This window comes from Hemiscyllium ocellatum, chromosome 11, assembly GCF_020745735.1.
Source record: "Hemiscyllium ocellatum isolate sHemOce1 chromosome 11, sHemOce1.pat.X.cur, whole genome shotgun sequence".
NCBI classification, from domain to species: Eukaryota; Metazoa; Chordata; class Chondrichthyes; order Orectolobiformes; family Hemiscylliidae; genus Hemiscyllium; species Hemiscyllium ocellatum.
In genome coordinates this window covers 18,611,904-18,627,423 of record NC_083411.1, presented here as the reverse complement: position 1 = coordinate 18,627,423, position 15,520 = coordinate 18,611,904, and the positions used below count along the sequence as shown (strand labels likewise).

The 15,520-nt window shown below is 42.6% G+C and overlaps 1 protein-coding gene across 2 annotated transcripts in view; it reads right to left on the bottom strand.

The window, feature by feature from the left end:
• LOC132820375 (oligophrenin-1-like) overlaps positions 1 to 15,520 on the bottom strand; it is a 210,197-nt gene that overhangs the window by 40,370 nt on the left and 154,307 nt on the right. The window contains exon 20 of one of the 2 annotated variants that reach the window (XM_060832441.1): positions 4,307 to 4,660. In XM_060832441.1, coding sequence (XP_060688424.1) covers positions 4,307 to 4,660 — 354 coding nt within the window. The remainder of the gene's footprint in view (positions 1 to 4,306; positions 4,661 to 15,520) is intronic. The other variant, XM_060832442.1, reaches the window with a different exon arrangement.

Genomic DNA, 15,520 nt, shown 5'->3' with positions numbered 1-15,520 from the left:
CCATGCAGAGGGCTTTCCACTGTGCCAGTAGAGAATGACTCAGGTCACAGTTTATACATTATGTAGAGAGGTTGCTGTCAGACTTACTGGAATCAGTCATACAGTAAGGTTTAAAAAAAAATCAAAAGCAATAAAATCGGAATTGTAAAGAGTTGAACTGCTGGCTTTGAGCGTGTAGCCCTTATTGAAGTTGCCGTGTACAATCTAAATCAATCTCCCAGTGATAAAGACAGAGCTCTTTTTAAACACTTTGGTTAGTTTTCTCCAATAAAAAAATTGTAAAATGAGCCACAGCTTGGACTACAGCAACACTGTTTTACTCTTGGAAATGAATCCTGGTGGAAAACGATCGTGCAAGTAAATTATTTTGCGGATATGTTTACTTCAATATCTAGTGCCATCGATACAGGGCTTTGTATTCTTCTTCCTTTCAAAGTTTTAACATAAGTAGAATCAGTCTCACAATGCTGTTTCTAGGATTCTGTCCAGCAGTTATGGATAATACTTTACTACGCAGATTATGGACTTACAGATGCTGACCCACCCATCATCTGCATTCTCCACTCAGACCCAACGAGTGCTCCACTCAGACTGCAGATGAGTTTTTGTCATGACATATCCTCTCTGTTAGTGGCTGTGATCCTTATTTTGCTGTCCTTGAATATTCCTTTTTTTTCCCCAAAAGGAAGTAAGTGGTATTTATGGGACATGAGCAACACTGCCTGGCCAGCATTTAGAGTTTGTCCCTTGTTGCTCTCAAGTTAGTGGTGGTGAGTGGTCTTCTTGAACCAAGGCAGACCATGTGGTTCAGGGACAGTCACACTGCCTGAGGAAGGAAGGAGGTTCCATGATCTTGACTAAGCAGTAGTGAAAGAACAGTGATGTAGTTTCAAGTCAAGGTGGGGAGTGGATTGAGCTGAACTTGTAACTGCCAGTGTCCCCACATATCTGTTCCCCTGGCCCTTCCAGGTGCTGTCTCTCTCAGAGGAACCCATGGCAATTGCTGTGGGACATCGTGTATGTGAGACACACTGTTGCCTCACTACTGTACGCTTGTCCTGGAAGGAATGAAAATGTTGGAAATGATGAATAAGGAGACAGATTAAACAAATCCTGCACGATGACATGCTTCTTGAATATTAATTGAGCTGCACTCACCAAGCAAATGCAGAGCATTATATCTCATCACTGACTTGTGGTTAACAGATGGCAGATTGGCTTTGAGAATCAAGGAATGGAATAACTTGCCACAGAATTCCTGATCTCCAACATGGTTGATCTTGTAATCATGTTATTTATATGGCTGGTCCAAATCTAATCGGTGATAACACCAGGATGTTGACAATGGAGGATTCAGTGATATAATACCACAGAATGTCGAGGGGTAATTATTAGATTCTATTATTGCAAAGTGTGCAGTGTGACTCAAGCCTGGGTATTGTCCAGGTCTTGCGACATTTGGACATGGACTGCTTCCCTCAGAGGTTGCTAATGGTGCTGAACACTGTGCAGTCATTGGTGAACATTCTCACTTCTGACCTTATGATGGGGGAAGCTTACTGATGAAGCAACTGATTCAGCTGAAGAGACAACCTTCAGGAACTGCTGCAGAGATGTTCTGGGACAGATGGCTCATTTCCAACAACCACATCCTGTGCCAGGTATGACTCCAACCAATGGCTCATCTTCCCCGGAAGACAGCGAGAGAGTAGAGTTACCATTTTGAGTTTAATATCTTCTCTGAACACCCTACTCCTGGAGTTTGGCTCTTCTGTCCATGTTTGCACCAAGGTTGTAATGAGGTCAGGAGCTGAGTGGCTCTGACAGAACCCAAACTGAGCATTAGTGAGCAGGCAGGTGAATATGCTTCAACCTGGGCTTTTGTACTGCTGGACTGGGCTTTCCTATTACTGAGGATGAGGGTGCATGTTGAGCATAATCATCTAGAGAGAGTTGGTTAATTGTCAACTACCATTCACAACTGGATATGGCAAGACTGTAGAGCTGAAATCTGACCCACTAGTTGCAGGATCGCTCAGCTCAGGTGCTGGAAGAGCACAGCAGTTCAGGCAGCATCCAAAGTGCAGTGAAATCAACATTTTGGGCAAAAGCCCTTCATCAGGATAAAGGCAGTGAACCTGAAGTGTGGTGTAGTGGGAGAGGGACTCCCTGAGATTCTTGTAGAGAGAGGAGGAAAACTTCTTCATGGCAGGCATCCTTGCAAGATGATTCGCAGTAGGGTTAAAATCAATGAGGTAAAAACAATGACTGCAGATGCTGGAAACCAGATTCTGTCTAGAACTTGCTGCTTTAGCTACTTAGCACACAAGTAGTCCTGTATCATAGTGTTATCAGGTTGACATCTCAATTTCAGATATTCTTGCTCCTGATATGCCCTTGTGCACACTTCATCAAACCAGGGTTGATTTTGCAGCTCCTCACATATATTGATGTTGAATATAATTCTGTTGCTGCAGATATCTCACAGGGTATCTCTCATGGATAACCAGTTAGGAGTTGCTGGCCTGTTGAAAATCTATCCTATTCAACACCGTGATAGTCCCACACAACACAACGGAGGGTATCCTCAAAGTCAGCCCTCCACTCCATACATTCTTAGCATTCCTATATGATGTATTTTCACCTGCATAATGCTTATATTAGCTGACAACCAAATACATGAATCACACAGAAGATATTTGCAAGCTCAACTATGGATTTTACCAAAAACACATCTACGCATTCAAAAACTGGGAGAAAGGGAGAGATCTCATGCCAGCAGAGGTATTTCATGTCATTTTTGTGTGTGCAATTAGCTATATATCAGGATTTCAAATGTATTCATATGGCTTGGGGGGCCAACATAGTTCTAGACACCTTTCAGTTAGCAGTAATCCTCTTTCTTTTCTTAAATATATACAAAGATGTCGTTAGCCAATTTCTAAACTTGTGCCATTGATTTTGGTTGATGAAATTAAGAGAAAAGAAGGGTATCTACTGAAACAAAAAAGGAGAGAGATTCACAGCCCTTGATGTTAGGCCACATTTGACTTACTATGGCATCAAGGAGCCCTGGCAAAACTGGTGACAATGGAAATTAGGAAAAAAATTCTCTTCTGATTGAAGTCATACCTAGCACAAAGAAAGGTAGACATAGTTGTTGGAGGTTAATCTTCCAGCTCCAGGATACCACTTAGAAGCTCTTCAAGGTAGTATCTTGTGTTAACCATCTCCAGATGCTTCATCAATGGCCTACCATCCATCATAGGATCTGAAGTGGAGATTTTCACTGATAATTGCAAAACGTTAAGCACCAGTCATGACTGCTCAGATACTGAAGCAGTCCATGTCCAACTGCATTGTCCAGGCCTTGGTTGAAAAGTGGCAAGTAACATTTGTGCCACACTTGTTCCAGGCAATGAACATTTCCAACAAGAGAGAATCTAACCAACTCTTAACATCTGATGACATTACCATCATCGAATTCCCTCACTATTAATATCCTGGGAATACCATTGATTATAACTGATCTGAATTAGCCATCTAAATGCAGTGGCCACAAAAGCAGGTCAGAGATTACGAATCTTGCAATGGGTAACTTAGCTTCTGACACAACAAAGCCTATCCACTGTCCACAAGACACAAATCGAGAGTGTGATGGAGTATTCCTGTGTGACTGCAGCTCCAATAGCACTCGAAGTCCAACACTATATAGGACAAAGCAGCCCACTTGACTATTACCATATTCACAGACATTCACTCCCTACATCACTGATGGTCAGTATCAGCAGTGTGTAAAAGATACCCCACTGCAGATGTTCACCAAGGCTCCCTGGACAGTACCTTCCAATCCCATGACTACTTCCATCTAGAAGGACAAGGGTAACAGTACAGGGAAACAGCAACATCTGAAATGCTGCCCTCCAAACCACTCACTACCCTCATGTGGGACTATGCTGGAATTTCCTGGAATTCCTTCCCTAACAGCATTGTGGGTCTACTTTCAGCACATGGATGACAGTGGTTTAACGCGGCAGTTCACCACCACCTTCTCAAGGGCAACGCAGCAACAGGAAATAAATGCTGGCCCAGCCAGCAATGCCCACATCCCACAAATGAATAAAAATAATCCACTGAAACCCCTTCATAGAATCAAATTGAATTTGATGGACCTCAATTCAAGTTAGAATTGTGGAAAGAATCAGTCAGACCTGGGGAAGGTTAAAAGAAAATTGTTCTAGTATGTTAAGAACAATGTTAGTATTCCATGCCAATTAGTATTCTATACGATATCAAGTGCATTTACCATCTTCAGTGTAAAACATCTTGGTGGAAAGCTTTGTGCGAAAGGATGATACTCGAGAGACATTGGCAGTGGTCTGATCAGTTTGTGGCACCCCATTTACAGACTTCGGAGCTGGCTTCAAACCTCCATCTTTCATTTTCAGTGCGGGTTTCCCTACTTCCGCCTCCGAGAATGGCCGCCAATTCTGGTTACCTGTGGCCTGCCGAAGAGGAGATTCGGTTTCTGCCACCTTCTGGCTGCCGAAACTTGATCTAGTATTTCGCCGCAGAGGTACAGGGCTTGATTGGGAGGTCCCGCCACCCGTCTCTGGACTATTGGTGCCACTGCCATCATCGTTTTCTTCTTCCACATAGTCTGCAAAACAAGAGATTGTTATATTTGTAAAGATGTTTCCATCTGTTGACTGTTTTCATCTTCAAGCGCTCTACAAAACAGGTACAAGAGGATAACCCATATTACTGCAGAGTGAGAAATTCCTCATTAAATGCTATTATCCAAACCCTACTGTAATCACATGTGCATATATCCACATTTTTCCCCACAGCCATCCAGCAAAACATTCCAATAAAGAGGAAGAATTTTATAGCATTTGATCATTTCTGGCATTCAGTTAACGCCCAATTACTCAACCAAATTTTTATTCCCTCCTCACACCCAGAGAGATGTAAAATATATTAAGCTAGAGAAAAAGGATAATCAAAGATCATAAAATCCTTACAGTTTTGAAACAGGCTATTTGGCCCAACGAGTCCACACCAATCTGCCAAAGAGTATCTCACCCAGACCATTCCTCTACCCTACTAATTTACATTTCCATAATCAGATTGGAAAATATTCCAAAAATACCTTTCAAATTATGTAAATGATCCATGACCTCTACACTTGTACGGAATACGGCAACATTTCCAAATGAACAGGACTACCTGAATAAACCTCACAATGCAAATGGTTGACACAGGTTTGTTACCATGAAAGCCAGAAGCGTAGGAAGTGCACTGGTTTCAGTTGCAGCCTCATTGATAAACTAATTAACTCAATAAATTCCCATCCCAGTGAAACTGAACTAGGATCAGTTCAGGAAAACATCTCAGAGGCTCTCAATTCTTTCATGTTCTCATTGTTGGATGATGAAGAGCAGTCACATAAATCATGAACATAGCGGGTCTTAAACCAGTCATTTATTCATACAACCCTCCACAGGTGATATCTTGGAGCTAATGTGTGTAGAATTCCTCCTGTTGTTTTTTTCACTGGATACATTAATAGCAAATTAGGTCATATAGAACTTGGGTAACTGCTGAAAAAGGACAGTGTTTGCTGAAGTGTTTTGTTTTGCAGTCATTTGGGCAATTTGCAAGAATTACAGAAAGGAAAGGAAAGGAAAACATCTTATCCTGCATGAGAAGAGTCCTGATTGGTTGACAAGTGGAATCCATTTAGTACTCTTCTCATGAGGAATAAAATGTTATATCTGTTTACTTTCATAATTCTCGCAAACTATCCTGACAAGTTAAAGAAAAGCTACAGCAAACCTTGTCCTTTTTCAGCAATACCCAAATCAATTTGGTCTGACCTTTACCCCTCTTCTGAGAGTATTCCACGAGTGAGTCAATTCATTATGGAACAGACCACAGAAATTAACACTTTGCCCATGCATTTACTGGATGCAAGTCCAGCTGCTGTGATGTCGAAAGGTTAATTAACTTTGACTCCAACCGCAAACAAGAATAATCAAATGTCAGTATTCCCGTGGAAACCTGCACAATTTCCAACAAGCAGGTACCCCTGTGTATGCTAGAGTTTCACTGTTAGTAACTGCAAGCGCCAAATTGATTTGAAATAATTTCCAGAAATACAATACTTCTACAAGAGTCCAGTAGAACTGGAATTTGTTAAAATTCAAAATCGTTGCATCACACTGCTCTTAAAACCAGACATTTCCTTAATGCCTACATTAAACCTTTATTTTGACGGGAGCAGGGGGGGGAAATGAGGGGGTGGTGGTTGTATCTGGATTATTCCAGAAAGAAGGTCCTACTCTCTAAACATTAAACACATCCATCCAAATTCACATTGGTGCATGTTTTACATGTATTCCAGTCCCAGTGATCACGGTTCCAATGCTGCGTACATTTTAGCTCTGTTTTTTAGTCTAATATGGGACACTGGATTAGTTGGCAAAGGCAGCATTTGTTGCCCATCCCTAATTGTCCTTGAATGGAGCAACTTGCTTGGCCATTTCAGACAGCAGTTAAGATTAACCACATTACTGTGATTCTGGAGTCATCTGGAGGCCATACCGGGCAAGATTGGCAGTGTTCTTTCCTTAAAAAGGACGTTAGGGAATCAGATGGATTTTCACAACCATCAATCCTAGTTTCATTCAAGATTAATACTGTAGATGCTGGAAATGTGAATCAAGCACGGAACATTGGATAAACTCAGGAGTTCTGGCAGCATCCATGGAGAGAGAAACAGAGTTAATGTTTCAAGTCTGGTATGACTCTTCTTCAGAACTTCACTACTTCTTGAGATCACAATTTCATGGTCACTAATGCAGAGACTACTTTCCAATTCCACATTCACTCACTGAATGTAAATTCCATCAGTGGCTCTGATTTGAATATTGAGCCAATGTCCCCACATTAGCCAGGACCTCTGGATTACTAGGAGAAAATAAGGACTGTAGATGCTGGAGATCAGAGTGAAAAAGTTCGGCGCTGGAAAACCACAGCAGGTCAAGCAGCATCCGAGGAGCAGGAGAATTAAAGTTTTGGACTTAAGTCCTTCATCCTGATAGCTTATACCCGAAATGTCAATTCTCCTGCTCCTTGGAGGCTGCCTGACCGACTGTGCTTTTCCAACACTACACGCTCAACTTTGGATTACTAGCCCAGTATAAAGGGACACACATTTGGACACCAATCTTCAGATTGCTAAAAAAAATTGCGACCTCAATGAACAAAAATGTACTGACTGGAACAGTTATAGAAATCCAAAGCTTGACCTGCTTTTTGAAATGGACACTGTTCTGGAGTAAGCAACTGACTGTGATACTTCATTCACTGCACACAAGGAGATAATTGCTCTTTGGAAAGGATGTCAGCTTTGCAGATTCACTGTTAAAATAACAGGGAAACTTGAGGGAACTTGGCAACATTCTGCACCATTCCTATTCACTGGCTATCCATAACCCGAGCCAGTTTGAGCAGCTCTACAGTACAAAAGTCAGCTAGAAAAAAAATCTGATTTTTGTTTGAATGATTAAGAAACCTAGGTAAAGTGCCAAGGCTCCAAGGATCAGCCATCAGCAAAGTCAAATCATAAAAGAGACAGGAGTCCAAAAAACACACAGTTAACGGCTAGCCTCCAGTCATTCTGGGTTTCAAAGTCTTCAGAGAGAGGGAGAGAGGAGGAGAATAATCCCGGTTGGGAGTGTGTGGAAAGTGGGATGCAATTACATAAGAGGACATTTTTTAAAGTAGGTGAGAAAAGAGGGATGTTTTAAAGATCCAATAATCATTGTATGTACACTCTCCGAGGGCAACAATGATGGTCCAACAACGTGCCTACCTTCCATGTGAACCCTTTGAAGATAACCACCATTAGACAGCTCATAGCGTGGCTCACAAAGACAGCTTGGTGAATTAACCAGGGTCACTTATGGCTGTGACCCAGATGATAAGAATAGTCCATTCTCTTGATGCAAGAACTCTTGTAATTCTAAAGGTCAGTCAGTCAAGATCCTTGAAGGTCACATGTTGAGTTGGGTATGAGAGATTTGAAAACGGTGCATTAAGAGTGTAGGCTTCATATTAAACGTATCCATAATGTATCAGAGACAGCATCTGCCCAAACTTTATATAGCCTTAAATATTTTGGATTTTTTAGTGCATTCTACCCAAATATTTTCAGCCAAAAAGGAACAAAAAAGGTCAAAGTTATGGGAGCAATTCTCTCCAGAATACAGCAACTTGAACCCTTCACAAATTAAATCCAAAAACCTCTGAGACAAGATAATCTTAAAGAAATCAATGCTCATAGCAAGTTAAAAATGACCTATATAAAAAATATTATTATAAAAACTAAAAACATTACGATCGAATTTAAAAATTAAAAAATGCAGGAAACACAGTAGGACCAGCAGCGTTTATATGGGGGGAGGGGAAGAGAAAGGGGAGGGGAGGGCAAAAGAGAAAGGGGAGAGAGGAGAAAAGGGGCGGGGGGGAAGAGAGGAGAAAGGGGGGCAGAAAAAAAAGAGAAAAGTTGGAGAGAAGAGTGAGACCAACTTGCCCCTGTGTCCCAGGCAAGGTTTCCCAAGTTTTTATTAAAATGTGCTAGGCAGGATACCACAAACTGTTAAGCTTCCAAATTATTGGGGTGGGAAGGCAAATTTTTCTTCCTCACTAATGGAACATAGGCATTGCTGACTCACCAGCATTTATTGCCTATCCCTAGCTACCCTTGAGGTGGTCGTGTGCTGCTTTCTTCACCCACTGTAGTACACATGCTGTGGGGTGATCCACAATGCCATTAAGGAGAGATTTCAAGATTTTGACCCAGCAACAGTGAAGGAACAATGATATATTTCCAAGTCAGGATGGGAAGTGGCTTGCAGGGGAACATGCAGGTGATCGTGTTTCTATATCATTTAATCCCTACAGTCTGGAAACAGGCCCAACATATTCACACCAACCCTCCAATGAATAACCCACCCAGAGCCATTCTCCTATCCTATTACTCTATATTTGTCTCTGATTAATGCACATAACCGACACACCCCAGAAAACAATGGGCAATTTAGCACAGTCAATTCACCTAACCTGTACATCTTTGAACTGGAGGAGGAAACCAGAACACATGGTGAAAATCCATGCAGAGGATGTGCAAACGCTACACAGATTGTCACCAGAGGCTGGAATCAAACCCGGTTCTTGGCACTAACCACTGAGCCACCATGTCATCCATACCTGGTACTCTTGACCTTCTAAATGGAAGTGGTCGTGGAATGTGCTGTCTGTGAATCTTCGGTGAATTTCAGTAGTGCACCTTGTTGATGATACACACTGCTGCTACTGAGCAGTGATAGAGATAGGTGCTTGTGGCTGTGATGCCAGCCAAGAGGCTGCTTTATCCGGATGGTGTTAAGCTCGAGTGTTGTTGGAGCGATACTCTTCCAGGAAACTGGGGATTATTTAAGCAGCTTCCCTTCTTTAATTACCTGCTCCTTCAGTTGGTCATAACAAGGTTAATTTATAAAGCATTCCTCCCATGTGGACGCCTTTCTCCCAGACCAAATTATGTTTTTGAAGGAAGCCAATTTAACCAGGGTTTCTTAGGTTAACAGCAGAATGAGTTTTATTAGTTAATAAAAGTGAAATGAATTAATAGCACAACACACAAGAACTGAAATAAGAAGTGAAACCAAAAGTAAAGAACTAAAAGGTACATGGATCAGTCTCTCTGGGTTGGTGTTTGTGAAGAGCAGACAGTGGTACAGTTATGGCTAAACAGTTGATTCTGGAATTCTTGACTTTTGCAGGTTTGTTGAAATGTTTTTGTCCTGTTTTCTTTTGACTGGCTTGTTAGCTGGTTCTAGTACCAGAGCAAAAGGCTTTTTTTTTAAACCTGCAACACGCGATAACCAGTGGGTGGTTCTTCAATGGAGACCTGCACAACACACTAGCACTCAGACCCAGACTGGTAAACGTGAACCTTTGTTCACGAACCTAATTTGTTTCACTAACCTACCCAGACCAGCATTACCAGTCGGTTTTTAACCCCATTTTTGTTTATTAAGGGAAAAACACAAAAGATTTCAACAAGGTGCTTTCTGCAGAGGGACAGTGGGGAAAAAAGTCAAGCCTTGCATTATTTTTCACATTAGCATTGCTCCCTCTCTCTCTCTGCTTGAAGATTCCCTGACATTCTAAAGGCATGACATTCGATTGGTCACACAGAGAGTTGTGCCAGAGTGTTCTGAAATTACATCTGAAGTTTGCATTTGTCTGTGGAAGTCATTTTTAAAGAAAACACATTTCGATACTAAGTTAAAATGTCCACAGTACTTCAGCGTTCTGACCTATCCTCACATCACCAACCCTGCAGGATGAATGAAATGACATCCATTCTCATTTACCACAATGAGTAGGAAAATATTATGTGCATGAAATAAACACTTTTACACATTCATTCTCGTGGCCTCGGTCAATATTATTTTTCAATTCTAACCAGGTGTCTAGGTGATTGCAGACACCCTGTGCAGAACCTTTGATTGCCTGGCAAGGTTTTTAAGTGGCACAGTTGAAGGAACAGGCCCCAGTAAAATAACCTGCCACTGTGGGTCTTAATTTTTTCCATTAATGTTGTCAGTTGTTGCCAGTGGTCCCTCAAGAACCATTTCTCTGAGTATTTGAGAATTATGACAAACCGAGAGTTTTCTTTGATAATGTCCAGCAATGGCACCGATGTTTGTTTAGCTTTTTTGGATAAGTACCCAATTGGTCTCTGTATTCTGGATTCTCCTTCCTGAATCAGGACAACCCTGAAATGATACAACTCACATTAATATCTTCATTAAAGGCTTGGAGCTGGAAATGGAGCTTTCAGGTTTTCAGACCCAGTTTGGCATTTGTCAGTGCATACTGCCTTGGCTTTTTCCTGTATTCAGTCAGCAGCGATGCTACTATGCCAACGTTTGAAGCAAACTTTGGTTAGAACCCACAAATTCTCAAGAACTTCATGATTTCCCATTTTGTTCAGGGAGTGGAGACGTTTTGAGAAGATTTGTAGCTCAGGCTAAGGTTCTGGATGTAAGTTTGCTCGCTGAGCTGGAAGGTACATTTTCAGACGGGTCGTCACCATATTAGGTAACATCTTCAGTGGGCCTCCGGACAAAGCACTGCTGATGTTTCCTGCTTTCTATTTATATGTTTGGGTTTCTTTGGGTTGGTGATGTCATTTCCTGTCATTTTTCTCAGAGGGTGGTAAATAGGGTCCAAGGCAATATGTTTGTTGGAGAACATATTGCAGCCCTGGGCAATACTCATCTGTTCAGAAAATGACATCACAAGAATTGACATCACCAACCCAAAGAAACCCAAACATATAAATAGAAAGCAGGAAACATCAGCAGTGCTTTGTCCGGAGGCCCACTGAAGATGTTACCTAGTACGTTCAGAAAATGTCGAGAGTCAAAAAGTCACTCTGGCCGAAGTGAACTTGCTCTTTGAGAAATCATTTTTCAGAAGAGAGGTTGCAACTGACGTCTTTGAGGCGCCGCTGTACACTTGATCCTCTAGATACACTACATAAGCAGATATTCCTCACGTTATTGATTCATCATTCTTTGAATGGGCCATTTCAGAGTCCAAGCGACTTAACCTGACATTTGTATAACCCACCTAGGATGACAAAGACAGAGATTTCCTTTGTACGGACAGTCAAGGGAATGTGCCCGTATTTTTTTGATTAAGCCTGTTTTGGTAGTTGATGGTACCTTACCTTCCCTACCTATGCAATCTTCCAGCCAGGTATCAGGGAGGGGTCAATTCTGGTCACTGCATTAACTTACAGCAGTCAATATGGAACTGTATAGTTTGGGCATGAGTACAACTGGGTAGTTCCAGCTATCATTACTGGGTTCCAGTGTGCAGTTCATCTCGTTAACCTTGACCAGCTTTTCAGGGCCTAGTCAATTAGAGTGTTGACTTCTGGGTGGGACTTCTCCTACATCCACATCATGTAAAGCTAAGGTAGTGCAACCTAGATAATCTCCGCATATACCCATTAATGCAGGCAGGAAAAAAGCCTAGTTAAGTCCATTTGCTGATCTACACCACGTGGCAAATGTGGATTTTAAATTTGCTAGTATTTCTTCATCAGGTTAGCAAGTAGGAGGAGGTTCAATGTAGGGTCATACCCACATCACCTCTTTCCAATTTATCCCTACCCTCATCCCCTAGGTCATGGCAATGGGACATATTGTCCATTACCTGTACGTCCCCTCATGGTGACTGTATTCTTTTATCATGTAAACATGACATAAACTTTGTTTTTATTCTCCCCAGTCTGGGGTCTTGGTCAGATAATTCACTTCCCTCAACTTCTTTGCTATTTTGAACCACATCTTTTAGGGTTTATCCAAGACTGGTAGGAACTTTAGAAGATAGTCCTCTGGCTGCAAGGTTTGGGCCCTGGCACATTTGACTGCCTTTGGTTTCTGCATCATTGGGAGATTTTCAAGTATTCTCAGGTAGCTTCACAGGTTAATGCCCTCAGGGTTCTGCTGCATTGTCTCAATATGGAGTGCTCATTCCTTTGTTCTGAAAACCTTTCTAAGCATAGTTTCAGAGGCCACTACACTTGCTGTCCATAAACTAATTCAAAGTTGACCAGAGCAAAACTGGTCGATTGTGCAAGTGACTTCCTGGCAGTGAAGGGACCTAGACCTTTGCGTCAACCATGGGAGCACTCATAGCAGGATGCCCTAGTCATTGTCATTTAAGGTTTGCTAGTGTCAATCTGTAATAGGCTGAAGGCTTCTGCTGGGTCAGGTTACCCAGGATGTTTTGGATATTAAACTTGGATCTTGACTGACTGGATCTCAATGGGCAGGCCACATGAGAGATTGGATAAATTCCCTAAGAATTATTTTAGCTGAAATGGTTCACAAAGGAATAGCCTCTGGGAAAACAGGTAGTCAGGTGCATGATGGAGGAGATATACACTGGTGGCCCCTTTTGTATTTAGCATTGGTCCCACACAGTCCATTAACATCTTGCTAAAGGAGTCCTCAAAAGCCAGCACAAGAGGCATAGGAGTAGGTCTTACTGCAGATTGAAGCTTTCCTGCAACCTTGGCAGGTTCTTCAATGTTAAAACTAAGGATGTTAAAACTCCTTGTGGGTTGGTGGCCAGTGAAAATGACACCTGACATGGCATAGCTGAAAACGTGTTGCTGGAAAAGCGCAGGTCAGGCAGCATCCAAGGAGCAGGAGAATCGATATTTTGGGCATGAGCCCTTCTTCAGGAAGGGCTCATGCCCGAAAAGTCAATTCTTCTGCTCCTTGGATGCTGCCTGATCTGCTGCGCTTTCCCAGCAACACATTTTTAGCTCTGATCTTCAGCATCTGCAGTCCTCACTTTCTCCTACCTGACATGGCATATACAACATTACCAACCTTTGGAATTGTGAACTAAGAACAAAGAAAATTTACAGCCCAGGAACAGGCCCTTCAGCCCTCCAAGCCTGAGCCAATCCTAATCCCACTATTTAAACCTGTCACCCAATTCCTAAGCATCTGTATCCCTCTGCTCCCCACCTACTCATGTATCTGTCCAAACGCACCTTAAATGAATCTACTATGCCTGCCTCTACTACCTCTGCTAGCAACGCGTTCCAAGCACCTACCATCTTCTGTGTGAATTACTTGCCATGTGCGTGCCCCTTAAACTTTCTACCTTTCACCTTGAAAGCGTGACCTCTCATTATTGAATCCTTCACCCTGGAAAAAGCTTATCTCTATCCACCCTGTCTATATCCTTCATGATTTTGTACACCTCAATCAGGTTCTCCCCTGCCCCAGTCTCCCTTTTCCTAATGAGAAGGATCCTAACCTACTCAACCTATCTTCTAGGCTAACAACTTCCATACCAGGCAACATCCTCGTAAACCTTCTCTGCACCCTCGCCAAAGCGTCCACATCCTTTTGGTAATATGGTGACCAGAATTGTACAGTATTCTGAATGCAGCCGAACCAATGGTCTTGTACAATTTTAACATGACTTGCCAGCTCTTATACTCAATACCCGTCCCATGAAGGAAAGCAAAGCGTATGCCTTCTTGACCACTCTATCCACATGTGCAGCTACCTTCAGGGTACAGTGGACCTGAAATCCCAGATCTCTCTGCTCATTAACTTTTCCCAAGGCTCTTCTTTTTACAGTATAGTTCACACTAGAATAAGACTTGCCAAAATGCATCACCTTACATTTGCCTGGATTGAACTCCATCCGCCACTTCTCCGCCCAACTCTCCAGTCTTTCTATATTCTCCTGTACTCTTTGACAGTCCCCTATGCTTTCTGCTACTCCACCAATCTTCCTGTCATCTGCAAACTTACTGATCAGACCAACAGTACCCTCTTCCAGATCATTTACGTGTATCACAAATAACAGTGGCCCCAGCACTGATCCCTGTGGAACACCACTGGTCACCTTTCTCCATTTCAAAAAACTCCCTTCAACTACTGCTCTGTCTCCTGTTGCCGCTGCCTGACCTGCTGTGCTTTTCCAGCACCACTCTGATCTAAACTCAGTTCTTTATCCACCTAGCTAGAACACCCTGTACACCATGTGACTTCACTTTCTCTATGAGTTTACCATGGGGGTATTTGCACTATTTTCCATGGTACATCAGTGCCACCACTACCAGCCTACTCCCTAATTGCCAGTCAGCACGGAGATCTGTTTCCTCACCAACACCTCATTTTAACATTGTGGTATTTGAGGTTTACGTCTCTCAGCTACAATGAGTAGCCTGGACTAGTGTTTTTAAACTGTGGATTGGGTTACTGAGCTGCAAGTACAGTTGTATTAATTAACTCTTTGTGGTCCTCTGGAGTCCTGAGAAAGGTTTCAGATAGCCAGAAACAGTGTGCTGCTTGTAGCATTACATCAGGTTCCACTGGCTGAGTTGGTCTGGCTATAGACTGCTTAACCCCATACAGTCAGAGATGGTGCCTTCTGTATCAGATCAGTCTCTCAGACTTGAATGGGCTTCCCAAGATTCATTTGATTTTACCTATTACCTTTGATTCTACCAAGTCATTGCCTGTAGACAGGATTGCCTGCTCCTCAGCAAACTGGGGATGACTCCCACAGTTACTGGTCCCGACACAAGTTCACATTGCACCCAGTAAAAGGCATATGCTCTCCCACTCTGGTGGGAACATCATGCCCTTTCCCAGTAGCAGATTTTAGCTGACCCTCAGTACCCCAACAGGCTTGCTTGCCTCACCCTGAGGAAAGGTAGCCAGCTACTTTAGATCCAAGATCCCCGGTTCTCCGATAAATCCCACTGGTTTCTCCCATAACCTCCGGCACTTGAGCAGGACTTGCCCTATCTTTTGGCAGTTGAAACACAAGTCTTTTGGCCTCATTTTAACGCTATCAAACATTCGGTCCCGAGGTAGGCTCCCAGCTCTTCCCTATC